Source organism: Lampris incognitus, chromosome 16 (assembly GCF_029633865.1).
Source record: "Lampris incognitus isolate fLamInc1 chromosome 16, fLamInc1.hap2, whole genome shotgun sequence".
In the NCBI taxonomy this organism is placed as follows: domain Eukaryota; kingdom Metazoa; phylum Chordata; class Actinopteri; order Lampriformes; family Lampridae; genus Lampris; species Lampris incognitus.
Genome location: NC_079226.1, coordinates 27,785,617 through 27,800,749, shown reverse-complemented (window position 1 = coordinate 27,800,749; position 15,133 = coordinate 27,785,617). Strand labels below are relative to the sequence as shown.

Here is a 15,133-nt window from a genome sequence, read left to right as displayed (position 1 = left end):
CAAGGTTAGAAATAATGATTTGTATTTGAAATAAGATTTTTTTTACATCAAACTTTGCTTTCGTCAAAGAATCCTCCATTTGCAGCAATTACAGCATTGCAGACCTTTGGCATTCTAGCTGTTAATTTGTTGAGGTAATCTGGAGAAATTGCACCCCACGCTTCCAGAAGCAGCTCCCACAAGTTGGATGGTTGGATGGGCACTTCTTTGAGCAGATTGAGTTTCTGGAGCATCACATTTGTGGGGTCAATTAAACGCTCAAAATGGCCAGAAAAAGAGAACTTTCATCTGAAACTCGACAGTCTATTCTTGTTCTTAGAAATGAAGGCTATTTCATGCGAGAAATTGCTAAGAAATTGAAGATTTCCTACACCGGTGTGTACTACTCCCTTCAGAGGACAGCACAAACAGGCTCTAACCAGAGTAGAAAAAGAAGTGGGAGGCCGCGTTGCACAACTGAGCAAGAAGATAAGTACATTAGAGTCTCTAGTTTGAGAAACAGACGCCTCACAGGTCCCCAACTGGCATCTTCATTAAATAGTACCTGTTAGAGCCTGTTTGTGCTGTCCTCTGAAGGGAGTAGTACACACCGGTGTAGGAAATCTTCAATTTCTTAGCAATTTCTCGCATGGAATAGCCTTCATTTCTAAGAACAAGAATAGACTGTCGAGTTTCAGATGAAAGTTCTCTTTTTCTGGCCATTTTGAGCGTTTAATTGACCCCACAAATGTGATGCTCCAGAAACTCAATCTGCTCAAAGAAGTGCCCATCCAACCAATCCAACTTGTGGGAGCTGCTTCTGGAAGCGTGGGGTGCAATTTCTCCAGATTACCTCAACAAATTAACAGCTAGAATGCCAAAGGTCTGCAATGCTGTAATTGCTGCAAATGGAGGATTCTTTGACGAAAGCAAAGTTTGATGTAAAAAAAATCTTATTTCAAATACAAATCATTATTTCTAACCTTGTCAATGTCTTGACTCTATTTTCTATTCATTTCACAACATATGGTGGTGAATAAGTGTGACTTTTCATGGAAAACACGAAATTGTTTGGGTGATCCCAAACTTTTGAACGGTAGTGTATATATATATATATATATATATATATATATATATATTCTTAATGGACTATTGTTAATAGATCCAGGGCATGTCTGTGCAGTATATAAAGATTTGTTTTAATGGCAGAAATGTTCCTCAAACATGAACAATAGGATTATATCAAAGTTGTTCATGTTGACCAGAAAACTGCCGACCATCTGCCAGAGTACACAAGGAGGATCCCTCCTCTAATATAAGGGCATCTCTCTTGATGAGCTTTTCAACACAAATGACTGAGATTAGAGGTAAACGCAGGTCTTTACAAACCCCGGCCTTCACCTGTAATCACACGAAATTGGTGGTGTTCCTGCAGCAAGGGCCTTGTTAACTGAAAATAGCCCTGTTTAGCCTTGCTTTGTTCTGCTGCTGCTGCTGCTGCTGCTGCTGCTGCTGTCTGGGGGGGGGGGCAGCAGATACATGTGGATATCCTGCAGTCTATCTAACCTCTCTTTCGTCTTCCTCTGTGTGGGTCTGCATTATTTTAGACGTGTGAACCTGAACCAAGGGAAGTGTCGCCTGCATTCGTCATGCCACCGACTAAAAGCTCTACTTCTGTCTCGTAATCCAGCTACTATATCAACCACAAAGGACACAGGTTTAGTGGACTTATCTAACGCTCACATGATGTAAATGCACCACAGCATGCATAATTGCATTCATACATAACCCAATAATTTTGGCATTTGAAAGGAGACGCGAAACCAGGTTAGATCTTGCAGGGAAAGCATCGCAAAGCATCAGAGTGAACTGAGGCCTTTGTGCACCAACAAGTTACAGTAGATGTACAGAAGGACACTTTGAAGCTTATCACTTGTGTCCTTTGCCTAATTTTTTCATCTCCATACAGATGATGTGTAACCTTGATACCCCCCCCCCCACTACAGGACATCTGAGGTGTACATTTATTTGTTGTGTACAGGAATCTACCTGGTGCGGAATTAAAGCGATTGAGAGAAGAAGAGGGAGTGAGATGTGAAATTACACCGAGGAGCGATTGTATAAGAAGGACGGAGACAGGTGAGAGGAAGGAGAAAAGCGAGCGAGACAGAGAAGAAGAGAGAAAAGCACTGCAATGCATCAGACTAAGTTTTGTTGCTGTTGTTGTTTTTTGTTGGAAGTTGCCAAATTAAGGCGAGAGTCTCAAATCCCTGCTGAGTTGGAGATGACTGATGTGCCGGGGATGCTGCTCTTCGATTTCTCCGGGCTTTGCCGAGTCATCCTGACACGAAGGAAGCATCGTGCAGCCGAACAGCCGCAGATCACCTGCAGTGGTCGGCCTCAAACACCTCTCTTTTCCTTCCTCTACCTCTTCCTCTGTTCCCCAGTCCAGGCATGCATACATACAGATCAGCACTTTCTCCTTTTTTCACCCCTTCTCCTTTGTTTTTTCCTCGGCGGTGACCTTCATAACCTTCCCTTCGGTCCGGGATTGCTCTCTAGCATCTCACCTCAAATGAGGGAAGAAAGAAGCAACGAGCATCAGAGCACCAGAAAGGGGGGCAACTCTCAAAGTATTCAGAGTTGCCATCAGCTCTTTTGCAATGCTGACGTGTACGGGGGTGTTTTCTCTCACCGGCCAAAGTCAACGTGTTTTAAGTTACCACTGAGACCAGGCGAGTGCACGGCTCACCGAGGCCAAGGGCAGAGTTTGTCGTGATGCATATCAGCATATCATAGGAGGGGGTCCCTTCGGACCACACGTGCTATTATGGACCATAAAGTATTGACATGACTTGTATGGAGGCAAGTTCACTGTTTAAATGCAGTCACACACAAGCAGAGAGCTGGATTGTAAGCAGTGTCCTGTGGTGGGAGACGAAGAGGGAGAGGGTGTGGCCTTCATCTTCACTGCACACTGCACCAAGCCAAAACTCATATATATGATGAACTTCATCAGCAGCAGAGAAGTGAGATGTGAGAAAACATTGCACCTCACACGTTTCTGGTGTACATGAATCCCACTTTTATTTTAGACAGAAAAAAGGATGTTTTGTTTTTTTCTGGTCTCTTCTGGTTACATTTAAAACCACTCTATGAAAAAACCGTAGCACCAGAGCAGATTCGCGTTGCCCGTTCTTTAAAAATGTCAATTTGTGCTGTTTGATAGTTTTGATCAGGTCTGCTTTGTGGAGAAACATTTTATCTTCTCGTGTTTATATAGAAAAAAAAGAAAAAAAAAGACTAGCACGTCATTTCTTTTTCCAGTCGCTTGCAAAATAAGATAGATAGAGAAAAGTCTATATCATTTTTTTTCTTTCATTTAAACCACAACAAATATACATTTAAATCAAAAAAAAGAAAGAAAAGATCGGTGGCATTTTTTCTTTTTCTTCTTCTTAGCATAATCCAAGCAGGGAATCAGCTTTCATGATGAATATTATATATATATATATTTATATATTTATATGTATACATATATATTATGTTTATATACAAGTATGGCACTTGATTACACAAAAAAAGCAATAGTAAAACAGGTCTGACAAATGAAAGCAGTGGGCGCTTTGGTGTGTTAGAAACGAAAGAGGTCACAGACGTCAGCGTTTGCAGCAAATCCACCAGACACTGTTTTCTGTTTTGCAAGTCAGCGATAAAGCGACGGAATGGTTACACATGTTTTAAGGTCAGTGGTGCAACACAGGCAACAACAACAACAACGAAAAGAAAAGAAAAGAAAAACAACACATGAATGACGCTGATGCTTTTCTGAAACTATAAATCTGGATGGTGTCGTTTTCCCTCGTCCACTGTGTATGGTGTCCCCTGAATTGGGTTGGTGTCCAAAAAAAAAAGTGGTGGTGGGGGTTGGGGGGGGGAGGAAATATTCCAATAACACCGTCAATAGCACATATTGGATTAGGTTTGGCTCTCAAGTGTGTTCACCTCTTAGTGCAATATGCCTTTACTCTCTCTCTCTCTCTCTCTCTCTCTCTCTCTCTCTCTCTCTCTCTCTCTCTCTCTCTCTCTCTCTCTCTCTCTCTCTCGCTCTCTCTCTCGCTCTCTCTCTCTCTCCCCGAGTACAGCGGAGCAGCCTGCAGAGAGTGAATGTGGGAACACGTCGACATGGTCTCCGTTTTAGCGCTTCACAGAGTACAAACGTTACTTAAAAAGTTGCATCAGTGCAATAATAAATAAGTAAGCCAAACGTGTGATTCACGCTTGCCGTCGTGTCCTTAACAGACAAAGAAATCAACAAAATCTGCCCACTCTTGAAGTCATAACACGAATTACGCGTGCGCATAGCTGTCCATCATGTCCATTACGGTTATTCTGATTTTTTTCTTCCTCCTCTCTCTTTTTTTTGTACACTGTACCGTATATGTCATTTCTGACTTTCTATTATAGCATGTGTTACACATAAGCAGAGTCACTGGATTGAGTGCGGCCGAAATTGGGCACACTCATCCTTGGCAAGTCCTTGTTTCTGATCTCGTAAATGGACTTCCGCCGAGCCTGCACGCCCCGCACGGCCGTTTTGATTTTCCTCCAGCCGAGGTGGTTGAGTTCTGCCAGATTGAGGACCACGCAAAAGCCGCTGACCGCGAACATGAAGACCAGAAACACCGTCTTCTCCGTGGGCCTCGACACGTAGCACTCGACGTCTTTAATGCAGGGGTAGCGGTCGCACTCGTACACCGACGGCACGTTGAACCCGTACAGGAAGTACTGGCCCACCAGGAAGCCTATCTCCAGCGCGTTCCTGAAGACCACTTGGATGATGTAAAACCTCGAGATGCCCTCCTGCCGCCTCATTTTGGACTTAGTAGTTCTCATGGCCGAGTTGGGAATCTCCTTGACTTCCAAGCAGTCCGGCTCGGCCTCCTTGGTGGAGTTCTCCGTGTTCTGGAGAACTCCGTTCACGATGGTGTTCTTAATCTTTTTGCTCTCGTCCCGCTTCATCGAGTCTTGATCCTTGTCCAGCGTCAAGTAGACCGTCGAGTAGCGGCGCTCCTTCTGCTTGGCCGACTGGTGCACCGAGTATGTGATAAAGCAAAGACTCGGGGTGCAAACCATGATGATTTGAAAAACCCAGTACCTAATGTGTGAAATGGGGAATGCCTTATCGTAGCATGCCTGGTTGCAGCCCGGCTGTAAGGTGTTACAAACAAACATGGTTTGCTCGTCATCATAGACAGTCTCTCCAACTATTGCTACGATAAGAATCCGGAAGATGACCACCACTGTTAGTAGGATCCTAAAAAGCAAGCAAACAAACAAACAAACAAACAAGCAAACAACGTGAAAAATATGCGTGCAGATATATGTCTCGCGGATATTGATGTGAGTCAAGTGGATGCGCTGCCTTCGTGGCTTATGCGCTTAATGGAGCCTCAAGCTGGCGTGTTTTGGGGGGAGCTGTCCAGGGCTGAACCCCCGACGCTCCTTACTTTTACTTGAGCGCCGATTTATGACGATGTGTTTGGGGGTTTTTTTGTGTTTTTTTTGTTTTGTTATGTACATACTGTGTTCATGTATGTGTAAAAAGTGTGTCTTCTTGTGACGTTGATGAGTTTTCTCAAATGCACCGGTAGGTATGCTACCTGTGTTGCCTAGGCAGCATCTGACTGAGTGCATGTGTAAATGGAGGGTAAGATAACGCCAGCTCTGTTCCCCCGTATAAGTGCACGACGGCCACTCAAGCCACCCCAACAACAATGACTAGATGGATGGATGACTAGATGGATGGATGGATGGATGGACGGATGGATGGATGGATAGATGGGCGGATAAATGAATGATACATGAATTTCAGTTTAGGGTGATTTAGTTTTGCAGCACCGTCCCAGGTTGTGAAGACAGCTGCTAGTTAAGGTGAATTACTTTGCTGTCTCGTTCTTGGAGGACAAAAACCTGTGAAACAAGAGGGAGGGAAAAATCCACAACACAGAAACGGGGGACTGGGGACCATGCTAAAGAGGATCCTGGAGGCTGCTGCATTTCTTCACTTGTTGGTTTTTGGGTCTTTTTTTTGCTGTTGCTGATCTTACCTTCCTATCATAGTAGAGTGCTGCTGGACAGCAGCCTCCAGGAGCCTCTCTAGTATAGTCCATTCCCCCATTTCTGATCATCCGGAGAAGACGAGGACGCAACGGCTTTTTTTTTTGTGCGGTTCAAATCCCTCCGAAAATGCGCTTTATTCCTCGCCCGGTTCCTCTCCGTCTCCCTTCTCCCTTATGCCGCCGTCAATATCCACAAAGTCCGATCTTATCTGGCCAAAACATGGATGGCGAGGTGCCGCTGCCGTCCCCGTCTCTGTCCGCGTCTCTGTGCCGTCCGCTCGGGTGCGAGGGAGCGTTGTGCCGCGTCTGCCCAGCGCTCATACGAGGTGGCCACACTTTTCCTTGTCATGGGAATGGGAAGGGGGCTGATTACTGTAACCCCTCCTATTTTCGATCTCCAGATCAGGTCGGTGGGCTTCGAGCTGCGTCTGGGTAGATAGAGGGAGGTTGGATTTAATGTCTTGCCAGCGTTAATCCGCCTTTAAGTAGTCTCTTCCACCGCCCCTCCACCCCCCCCCCACCCCGCGTCACGCGTAGACGGGTCGGCGGAGCGCAGCCAGGGTCTCTCGTTTTCAATATTCGGCACACATAAGAGCCCTCCGGGCTGGCGTAACATTAATCTGTGATGAAACGATTGGGTGGATAACCTCGGTGCTCCACGACGGTGTTTGTGCCCGCTTATTTAATAGATGGCACAGTGACCGAGTGGAGCCGGCTCTGGAGCTGCTGGGCCCCGGTTACGCGCGCCCGGGGGGGGGGGTTATGCCGTAGATCCATGGCTAGATACGGGGAGGCAGGCTCGTGGAGACGCCCGTGCAGAGCTCAAGGGTCAAGGTGGCGTACTGGTATTTCATTCCAACGAAATTGGGATATGATCACTGTTTTGTATTTTTGTTTTTTTTAACTTGTTGCTTTTCAGCGTGATTCTATGAGTTCACAAAAGGTGACAGCGTACTCGTCTCGACCCGGTTGTCTAGTGGTTTTTCTCCACACGTGGCAGACTACGCTGGTGGACTGGTGCAGCTATAGGCTGTTGTGTCCACCAAGACGATGCTGTGGCTGAATAGAATAACCACCCGAGTTGCTGATGGTTTTACAAGGCTGCCTACCTGCCTGCCTGTCTGCCTGTCTAGCTCCATGTCTTCCTGGGGGTTTAAAAATAGCAGCAAAAGATGCCTGACTCCGCCCCGTGTGTTGCCCGGAGATATGAGCCACTTGAAATGCCGCAGTTTGTGCACGTGCACTACATCCTTGTGCAAGTTATTACCGCAAGTTATTGGATTTGTAATAAGACTACTCTTAGGGGGGGGGGTGAGATCAGAATGCATGCTGCAAAAAAAAAAACAAAAAACGAAACGAAATGTCACCGGAGGAATGAAATATAAAAAGTAAATACAGATCGTGTTGTATACATAATACATGCTCATTTGCAAATTACTACTGACTTCGACAATAGTTGGTGAGTATACTATGTCGTGTAGTATATGGCGTCTACCCGTGCTGGGGGACCGGGATTACTGCTCACGTGACACGCCTCGGTAGTTTCACTCAATGAAAGTATGCGAGGGTAATTTCTCATACGGTGGCTTAGCCTCTCCTCTCACTGTAGACCTAATCTTTTCTAATTCCAATCTTTTTTAACCTTTACCAAACCGTCACGTGATAGATGTCAGAGGGCTCGCTCCCTTGGGGGAAAGAGAGAGAGAGCGAGAGAGATGTTTGTAATTCCATCAATCGTCGCCTCAAGCTTAAAGCAGTCTGAACGGTTATAACCACCACATGAATCCTATTCTGACCTTAAGAAAGACACAGGGGCACAGTTGCAAATCCCGGGTCTCGTTTATTTATAAAGCTATACATATCCACATATAAATTGCGCGTGAGCGTAAATAAACACTGAGAACATGAATTGCTGCTCGTGCAGCCGTGAGCCAAAAAGTTTGGGTTGGTGAGGGTGGTGGTGTTGGGGGGTGGAGGGGCAGTGTGGCGATTAGAAGCACTTCCTATGGACGATGGAGGGCCCTGCCTCGTCGTACTCCTGCTTACTGATCCACATCTGCTGGAAGGTGGACAGAGAGGCGAGGATGGAGCCGCCAATCCAAACGGAGTACTTCCTCTCTGGGGGGGCGATGATCTGAACAGGAAGGAAGGAGGTTTGTTTATTTCAGAGCACACGCGTTTTGGGTGGACAAGCGCACCCGAGTTGTTAAACAAATCAGCCACGGTTGAAACACAACACAAATGGACCAGTAAAATGAAGTGGCATGGGGGTCCAGTTTACCTTGATCTTCATGGTGCTGGGGGCCAGGGCGGTGATCTCCTTCTGCATGCGGTCAGCGATACCAGGGTACATGGTGGTACCACCGGACAGCACGTTGTTGGCATACAGATCCTTACGGATGTCAATGTCGCATTTCATGATGCTGTTATACGTGGTTTCGTGAATGCCAGCGGACTCCATGCCTGTCAAAAGAAAGATTACAAAGCGAGGCTTCAGTCTGCTTCATCAACACACCAGGGAGCGCAGCTCACGTCTTCGTTAGCCGATAGAACAGGTGGGCCGCGCTTGCGGAGAGCCTGAACAGGTGCTGAAATGGACAGCTCCCCACCAACAGCTGCGCCATGCGGAGCAAACCGTCAACCTCGCAACGCTGCAGCCGTTTAAACCATGCAAGCAAGCCGCCCGTTTGAATAACTGACTGCCTCTCACGCATGCTTATGATGTCAGCTGGGCAGCAGTTTCTGTAGTGCTGAGATTGCTCTGCAAAATCAACCAAACATTTCTTGGACCGTGCTCGTCTTTACGCACCGATGAATGAAGGCTGGAAGAGGGTCTCGGGGCAGCGGAAACGCTCATTGCCGATGGTGATGACCTGGCCGTCGGGCAACTCGTAGCTCTTTTCCAGGGAAGAGGAGGACGCGGCGGTGGCCATCTCATTCTCAAAGTCCAGAGCCACGTAGCAGAGCTTCTCCTTTATGTCACGCACGATCTCACGCTCAGCTGCCGGGATCAGATTGGTTTGTCGTTATTATGTCTGCCATTGTGTGTAGACAGTGTGGGCAAAATAAATTCAAACGTGTGTCTGCGTAAAAAAAAACTAATTTGTTGTTTTGTGTCTCGCTTGGTTTGGGTTGCATGTGGTACCAGTTGTGACGAAAGAGTATCCACGCTCAGTCAGAATCTTCATGAGGTAGTCTGTGAGGTCGCGGCCGGCCAAGTCCAGACGCATGATGGCGTGGGGCAGAGCGTAACCCTCATAGATGGGCACGTTATGGGTCACACCGTCACCAGAGTCCAGCACAATACCTGAAGGTGGAGACAGCCATGTTAACCTGCTACCAACTGTTCACCCATTCCCCCGACACACATCGTTCTCTGTCAAACACAAACTCGCATCCGTGACCAAAAGTGATGCCCGTACGCTCTGTCTGTCGGTGTGTCTGTCTGTCTGTCTCTCACTCACTCACTCACTCGCTCACTTGGTCACTCATTCACCCACTCACTCACTCGGTCACTCACTCACCCACTCACACACACACACACACACACACACACACACACACACATACGACCCCCCACCCCCCCACACACACACTTACCTGTGGTACGCCCAGAAGCGTACAAGGACAGCACGGCCTGAATGGCGACATACATGGCGGGTACGTTAAAAGTCTCGAACATAATCTGGGTCATCTTCTCTCTGTTGGCCTTCGGGTTGAGAGGGGCCTCCGTCAACAGGGTGGGGTGCTCCTCAGGGGCCACACGCAACTCGTTGTAGAAGGTGTGGTGCCAGATCTTCTCCATGTCATCCCAGTTGGTGATGATGCCGTGCTCGATGGGATACTTCAGCGTCAGGATGCCCCTCTTGCTCTGGGCCTCGTCGCCCACGTATGAGTCTTTCTGGCCCATGCCAACCATGACGCCCTGATGACACACACAAGACCATCTCTAAATCACAGCCAAAACTACCAGCGCTCACCAGTTGAGAGGAACTGGCCCTATTTCAAGAATAGAAGAAGAAAAAAATTGAACTGGTTCACTTTTAGGAGTGTAATCGCGAAGTCAAACTTACCTGGTGACGGGGGCGACCCACGATGGAAGGGAAGACGGCCCGCGGTGCGTCATCTCCGGCGAATCCAGCCTTGACCAGCCCGGAGCCGTTATCGCACACCAGGGCGGTGGTCTCTTCGTCGTCGCACATGGCGTCAGCTCTGAAACGCGCACATGCATGAACATAGGCACGGACAGAGAAACAGAGCCGGAATAGAGACCAGTCAAGTGCCAGAGAACCGCAAACGGCGGATGATCTGCGGTGTTTGTTATTTCGTTGATGATTGTGTGTGTGGTTTGGTGTTTCATGCATAGCCTAAATGAGATGTTGCGATGAGGATGATGTTAGATTTTCTGGGACTCGACCTGGTCTGGCTTAGTTTAGGATCCCCAGCATCCCGAGGCATTCAGAGTTACACCACGGCAAACAAACTGCGTTAGACAAGAAACACCAAAGATAGTTCGTACGCGCTCGAAGAGGGCGAGCGAGTTTCCGGTTATGAAATGGCGCGTGGTTAGTGGAAATGGATGGCGGCATTGCGGTGGGCTCCTTGTCAGTCGTGTTAAAATGCATCGATCCAGTTCTTCCTTGGTCAGCCTCTACTCACCAGATCAGCACCGGGCGCTGGGTGTTAAGTGTGTGTGTGTGTGTGTGTGTGTGTGTGTGTGTTTGTGTGTGTGTGTGTGTGTGTGTGTGAACCAGGGGTGCGGGACAGTCAGGACTCGCCCTTTTTATAGGGGGGGACAAGGTAAGAGGGGGGCAAAATGCGCCCCCTTCTCCATATTTGGTCGCTCCTCGCGCCATTGACACCGTCGAGTCCATTAATGGAGTGGCGGGGAGAGGGAACTCCCGCGCTGGCACAGATGGCCGCGGCCCATGTAGGGAGGAGAGGGGATGTGAGGGGGTGGGGTTGGGGGGGTGTCAAACAAACATTTGGCTGCTCCTTCATCCCCAAACGAGGCCAGACATTTGTTTGGAGGGCACGACTGAGGTAAACAATCAGTGAAATCACTTGTAGATGTGGACGCTGAGATCTCCTGGCTTACCCCCCCCCCCCCCCCCCCCGCGACCCTGTGAGTCTAAAGAGCTGTAGTCAGCCTCCATACAGCCCATCCTACCGGGAACAAACTCCGCTGAATGACAGAATCAACTTTTCTTTTTTTTATTTTCTTTTTTGCAGCTGCAGCAGCATTAAAAGCTATTTCGTCTGCTCTTTTTTGTATTATTTCTGCAAACCACTCACAAACAAGTCAGCTGTCTCTCGTCTCTGCTCAGTCCGGTCTATCTCTTCAGACTGGAGAGGAGTGCCACACGGAAAGACCACTTGTGCCACACAGCTGGCCACAGCAGCTGCTCCACTCTTATTCCCCATCCCGGTTTTGTTCGTCGGAGGGAGAAGCTGCACCATACAAAGAAGGCCACAGAAGTTTCATTTCACGTCACCACGTTGTGTGCATTATTCCGTAGTGTGGCTAATTATGGGATATTCGCATCGACTCGTTTGCATAAAATCAACGAGCTTTCCACAATGATGCAGTGGGTTGCTTTAGCGCACGTGGCTTATTGATGAGGCTCAACCTGCAAAATGACGTTTCTGCAGGACCCTGATGCATCTTTCAAAACTGGCATTTCTATCGTTCTGCCTTGATTTGCATTTATATACATTTTAGTTTCATTGCCCTTTAACAGGAACAGTTGGATGTAAAACAGATATCCCATCCATAAATGTCCTGTGTGCAAAATTTGAAAATAGATCAGAAAATAGGCAGCCCAACACTTAGCATATGACTCGTTAATGTGTCGATTTACGCAAGAGACCCTTGCAGATAAACAAAAGCCAATGTATGCATGACCTTTGCGAAACAATGGAAAAACAAACAGCTTATCTGTTGTTGTGACACGTGCCATATTCTTTCTTTTTTCCTCTACCAAACGAGGGAGGAACAAGACATTAGAGATGACATTGCCAGTTGACATGAAGCAGAGAAAGAGCAAGCTCTGCGGGCTGTTAAATAACATTGGCTGGGGGCAGTCGATGGTCCCACCACAAGGAGGACAAGACAAAAAGGGCACGGCAAGCCATGAATCATACCCTGCTGTCAGCCGACCCCGAGCCATGACCCTTCACCCCGGGACTCTTTGTTTTGGTCTTATGTCATGACTAGCAGGCCATGGCCTGCTTTCCGCAGCCTCTCGCTCCAGCGCTCAAATAATACTCAACATGTTATTATGCATCCTCTGTTTGGGTTTGCGCCGCAATAACATCATGAAGTCATTGAATTAGGCGACATCCTTCTTCCCGTGTGTGTTTTGGCTGATATCAACATAGATAGGAATGGCGTGTCGGTCCAAGGGCTTCGGATATATGACACAGGGTCACCAGACTGTCCAATGTTTTATCTCAAGAGAGGTCCACAACCTCAAAACAAGAAGTTATTTACAGCCGTGTGGGTGCTAGGCTCACGGCAGCGCCTAGTAAACACATGCAGAAACTGCTCCAGTATAACTTGTATGCCTGGGGATGCTAATGCACTGCAAAATAAACAAACAAACAAATAAATAAATAAAATAAAATAAAAAGAATCTAAATTAGCCAGTCATTTGATCCAGTACTGAGTTTTATTTCACACAATAGACGTGGTTTTCCGTAGTCTTTAATGAAAAAGGATAAATGACTGGAATACTTTGCCTCCTAATCCCATAACCTCCACAGAAGTCACATGCATTATTCAGCAGTAGAGACGAAATAATGAGGGCAGAACTGTCAAATGCAACAAAAAAAGAAGAAAAAAGAAAAGAAAACCAGAAAAACAAAACAAACAAAATTGATTTTCAATGGAATTTCACATCGTAAACAGGGTTGAAAACCAACGACCCCTGAGGGAAAGCTGTTTGCTTGGTGCAGACAGGGCTTTTGTACATAAATCAATGATCCTCACATAGCATCGGAAAATCCCAGAAAAGTTCATCAAAACCAGCTCAACACAAATTGTCTGAAATCACACTGGGCCGCTTTCATCAATCGTTCGTATATATACATGTTTGTTCTTCTGCACCCGTGGGATTTTTTTTAGCCCCGAAGTTTGTCTCAGAGGCCAATGTAGAACCTGGGTAACCCTGAATTTAGACACCTATTGGCTAACACTGGGGTGGCACGGTGGTTAGCACGGTTGCCTCACAGCAAGAAGGTCCTGGGTTTGAACCCTGGGGTAGTCCAACGTTGGGGGTCATCCCAGGTCGTCCTGTGTGTGGAGTTTGCATGTTCTCCCCGTGTCTGCGTGGGTTTCCTCTGGGTGCTCCGGTTTCCTCCCACAGTCCAAAGACATGTAGGTCAGGTGAATCGGCCATACTAAATTGTCCCTAGGTGTGTGTGTGTGTGTGTGTGTGTGTGTGTGTGTGTGTGTGTGTGTGTGTGTGTGTGTGTGTGTGTGTGTGTGTGTGTGTGTGGGCCCTGTGATGGCCTGGCAGCTTGTCCAGGGTGTCTCCCCGCCTGCCGCCCAATGACTGCTGGGATAGGCTCCAGCATCCCGCGACCCTAGTTGGGATAAGCGGCTTGGATAATGGATGGATGGATGGATGGATGGATGGATGGATGGATGGCTAACACTGATGTCTTTGCAAGCCTGGGTGGTTGCTCATTACAAGAGGTAGACAACAGATGTTAGGGGGGAAGGAATTACAAATACCCATCAGGCTTTGCTTCTTCCTGTCAGACAAACTGGAGAGCTAAAAAAAATTCCATGGGTGTGTAAGAACAAATCTGTGCGTACGTACGAGCGATTGATGAATGAGGCCCAACGTCCTTTGCAACATGGAGCCTGTGTGTGGTGAGCTGCAGGGTTCATTTAAAGGGCACAACATCGTCCTCATGCCAGGTCTCCATGGCGACTGTGGTCGCCACCTGGACACCGCTTGGCATCCTCCTCATCATATTCTTCATATATCTTATAATTCCATTATAATTCTGTTATCCTCTTTCAGTGTTGCATTGTGTAGATTGTGTAAACACAACATTCATTGCACGCTGTCCATGTTGAGAGAGAGAGCTCCCTCCTCTGTTGCTCTCCCTGAGGTTTCTCCCTGTTTTTTCTCCCTGTTAAAGGGTTTTTTTGGGGGGGAGTTGTTCCTTATCCGATGCGAGGGTCTAAGGACAGGATGTTGTGTTGCTGTTAGGCCAACTAAGGCAAATGTGTAATTTGTGTTATTGGGATATACAAACAGAAATTGACTTGACTTAAAAGAACGTAGACATGAACCAGTCTGCTCGGTGAGATGTGTGTGTGCATTGTCTGGCTCATATGCTGAATAGTGAGTGGCAAGCAGCAGGCTTATATTTAAGTCGCTGCAAATACCCATGGGGTGCATATAGTTAGGAGCTCTGAAGTGATACTGCAGAATCTTGTTACAACGCCATCGCTGATGATCCTGACAGGATCTAACTAACACGTACACTGCACAAAAAAAAAAATGCATGCTTCTGAATTTAATTTTTCTTTCTTTTTTTTTGTGATGTGTTTGCATAGCTGTCTGTACCAATAAGGCACACAGAAAATACTCTGTACTTGTATTTTGTAATATAGAGATACTTTTGGCACAATGGAGTCGCTCAGGTCGCAAGTTCGGGAAACTGATGGTTGAATATTTTCGTAAATTACACATTTAGAAAATAAAACATTATTTGTTAAGAGGAAAGAACTGATTTGAACGCATATAGTTATAGAAGTGATACCTACATATCTATACTAAAGTGCATAACAAAGGGTTAGCGCCTGTCAAAATACCATCATCACATCTGAGTAAACAGCAAAATATCATTCTAAATTATCACCTGTACTTTCCTGTAGTATGACAGACAGCCAATAACTGCACACACTGCACTGCTGAGTGACTTAATGGTCTGCATGGACTAATATACACTGCTCAAAAAAATAAAGGGAACACATAAGCAATGCAATGTAGCTCCAAGTCAATCACACTTTT

General features: G+C 46.9%; 2 protein-coding genes across 2 annotated transcripts; both read right to left on the bottom strand.

The window, feature by feature from the left end:
• Positions 1-4,452: 4,452 nt before the first annotated feature.
• On the bottom strand, positions 4,453-6,160 carry LOC130126737 (gap junction delta-2 protein). Its single transcript, XM_056296354.1, has 2 exons — positions 6,090-6,160; positions 4,453-5,296 (listed from the first exon to the last, which is right to left on the bottom strand). Exons 1-2 carry the CDS (start codon positions 6,158-6,160, stop codon positions 4,453-4,455), a joined length of 915 nt encoding a protein of 304 aa, XP_056152329.1.
• A 1,898-nt stretch (positions 6,161-8,058) lies between these two features.
• LOC130126235 (actin, alpha cardiac muscle 1) lies at positions 8,059-10,311 on the bottom strand. The gene is made up of 6 exons (XM_056295655.1): positions 10,175-10,311; positions 9,702-10,026; positions 9,247-9,408; positions 8,911-9,102; positions 8,383-8,564; positions 8,059-8,235 (listed from the first exon to the last, which is right to left on the bottom strand). Exons 1-6 carry the CDS (start codon positions 10,301-10,303, stop codon positions 8,092-8,094), a joined length of 1,134 nt encoding a protein of 377 aa, XP_056151630.1. The 5' UTR covers positions 10,304-10,311; the 3' UTR covers positions 8,059-8,091.
• Positions 10,312-15,133: the final 4,822 nt, after the last annotated feature.

Excerpts from the sequence above, each read along its gene's own strand:
- LOC130126737 (XM_056296354.1), bottom strand. The coding sequence starts at position 6,160 with ATGGGGGAATGGACTATACTAGAGAGGCTCCTGGAGGCTGCTGTCCAG. Across the intron at positions 5,297-6,089 it reads CACTCTACTATGATAGGAAG|GATCCTACTAACAGTGGTGG; the intron begins GTAAGATCAGCA and ends CTTGCTTTTTAG.
- LOC130126235 (XM_056295655.1), bottom strand. The coding sequence starts at position 10,303 with ATGTGCGACGACGAAGAGACCACCGCCCTGGTGTGCGATAACGGCTCC. Across the intron at positions 9,103-9,246 it reads ATACTCTTTCGTCACAACTG|CTGAGCGTGAGATCGTGCGT; the intron begins GTACCACATGCA and ends TGATCCCGGCAG. Across the intron at positions 8,236-8,382 it reads CCAGCACCATGAAGATCAAG|ATCATCGCCCCCCCAGAGAG; the intron begins GTAAACTGGACC and ends CTTCCTGTTCAG.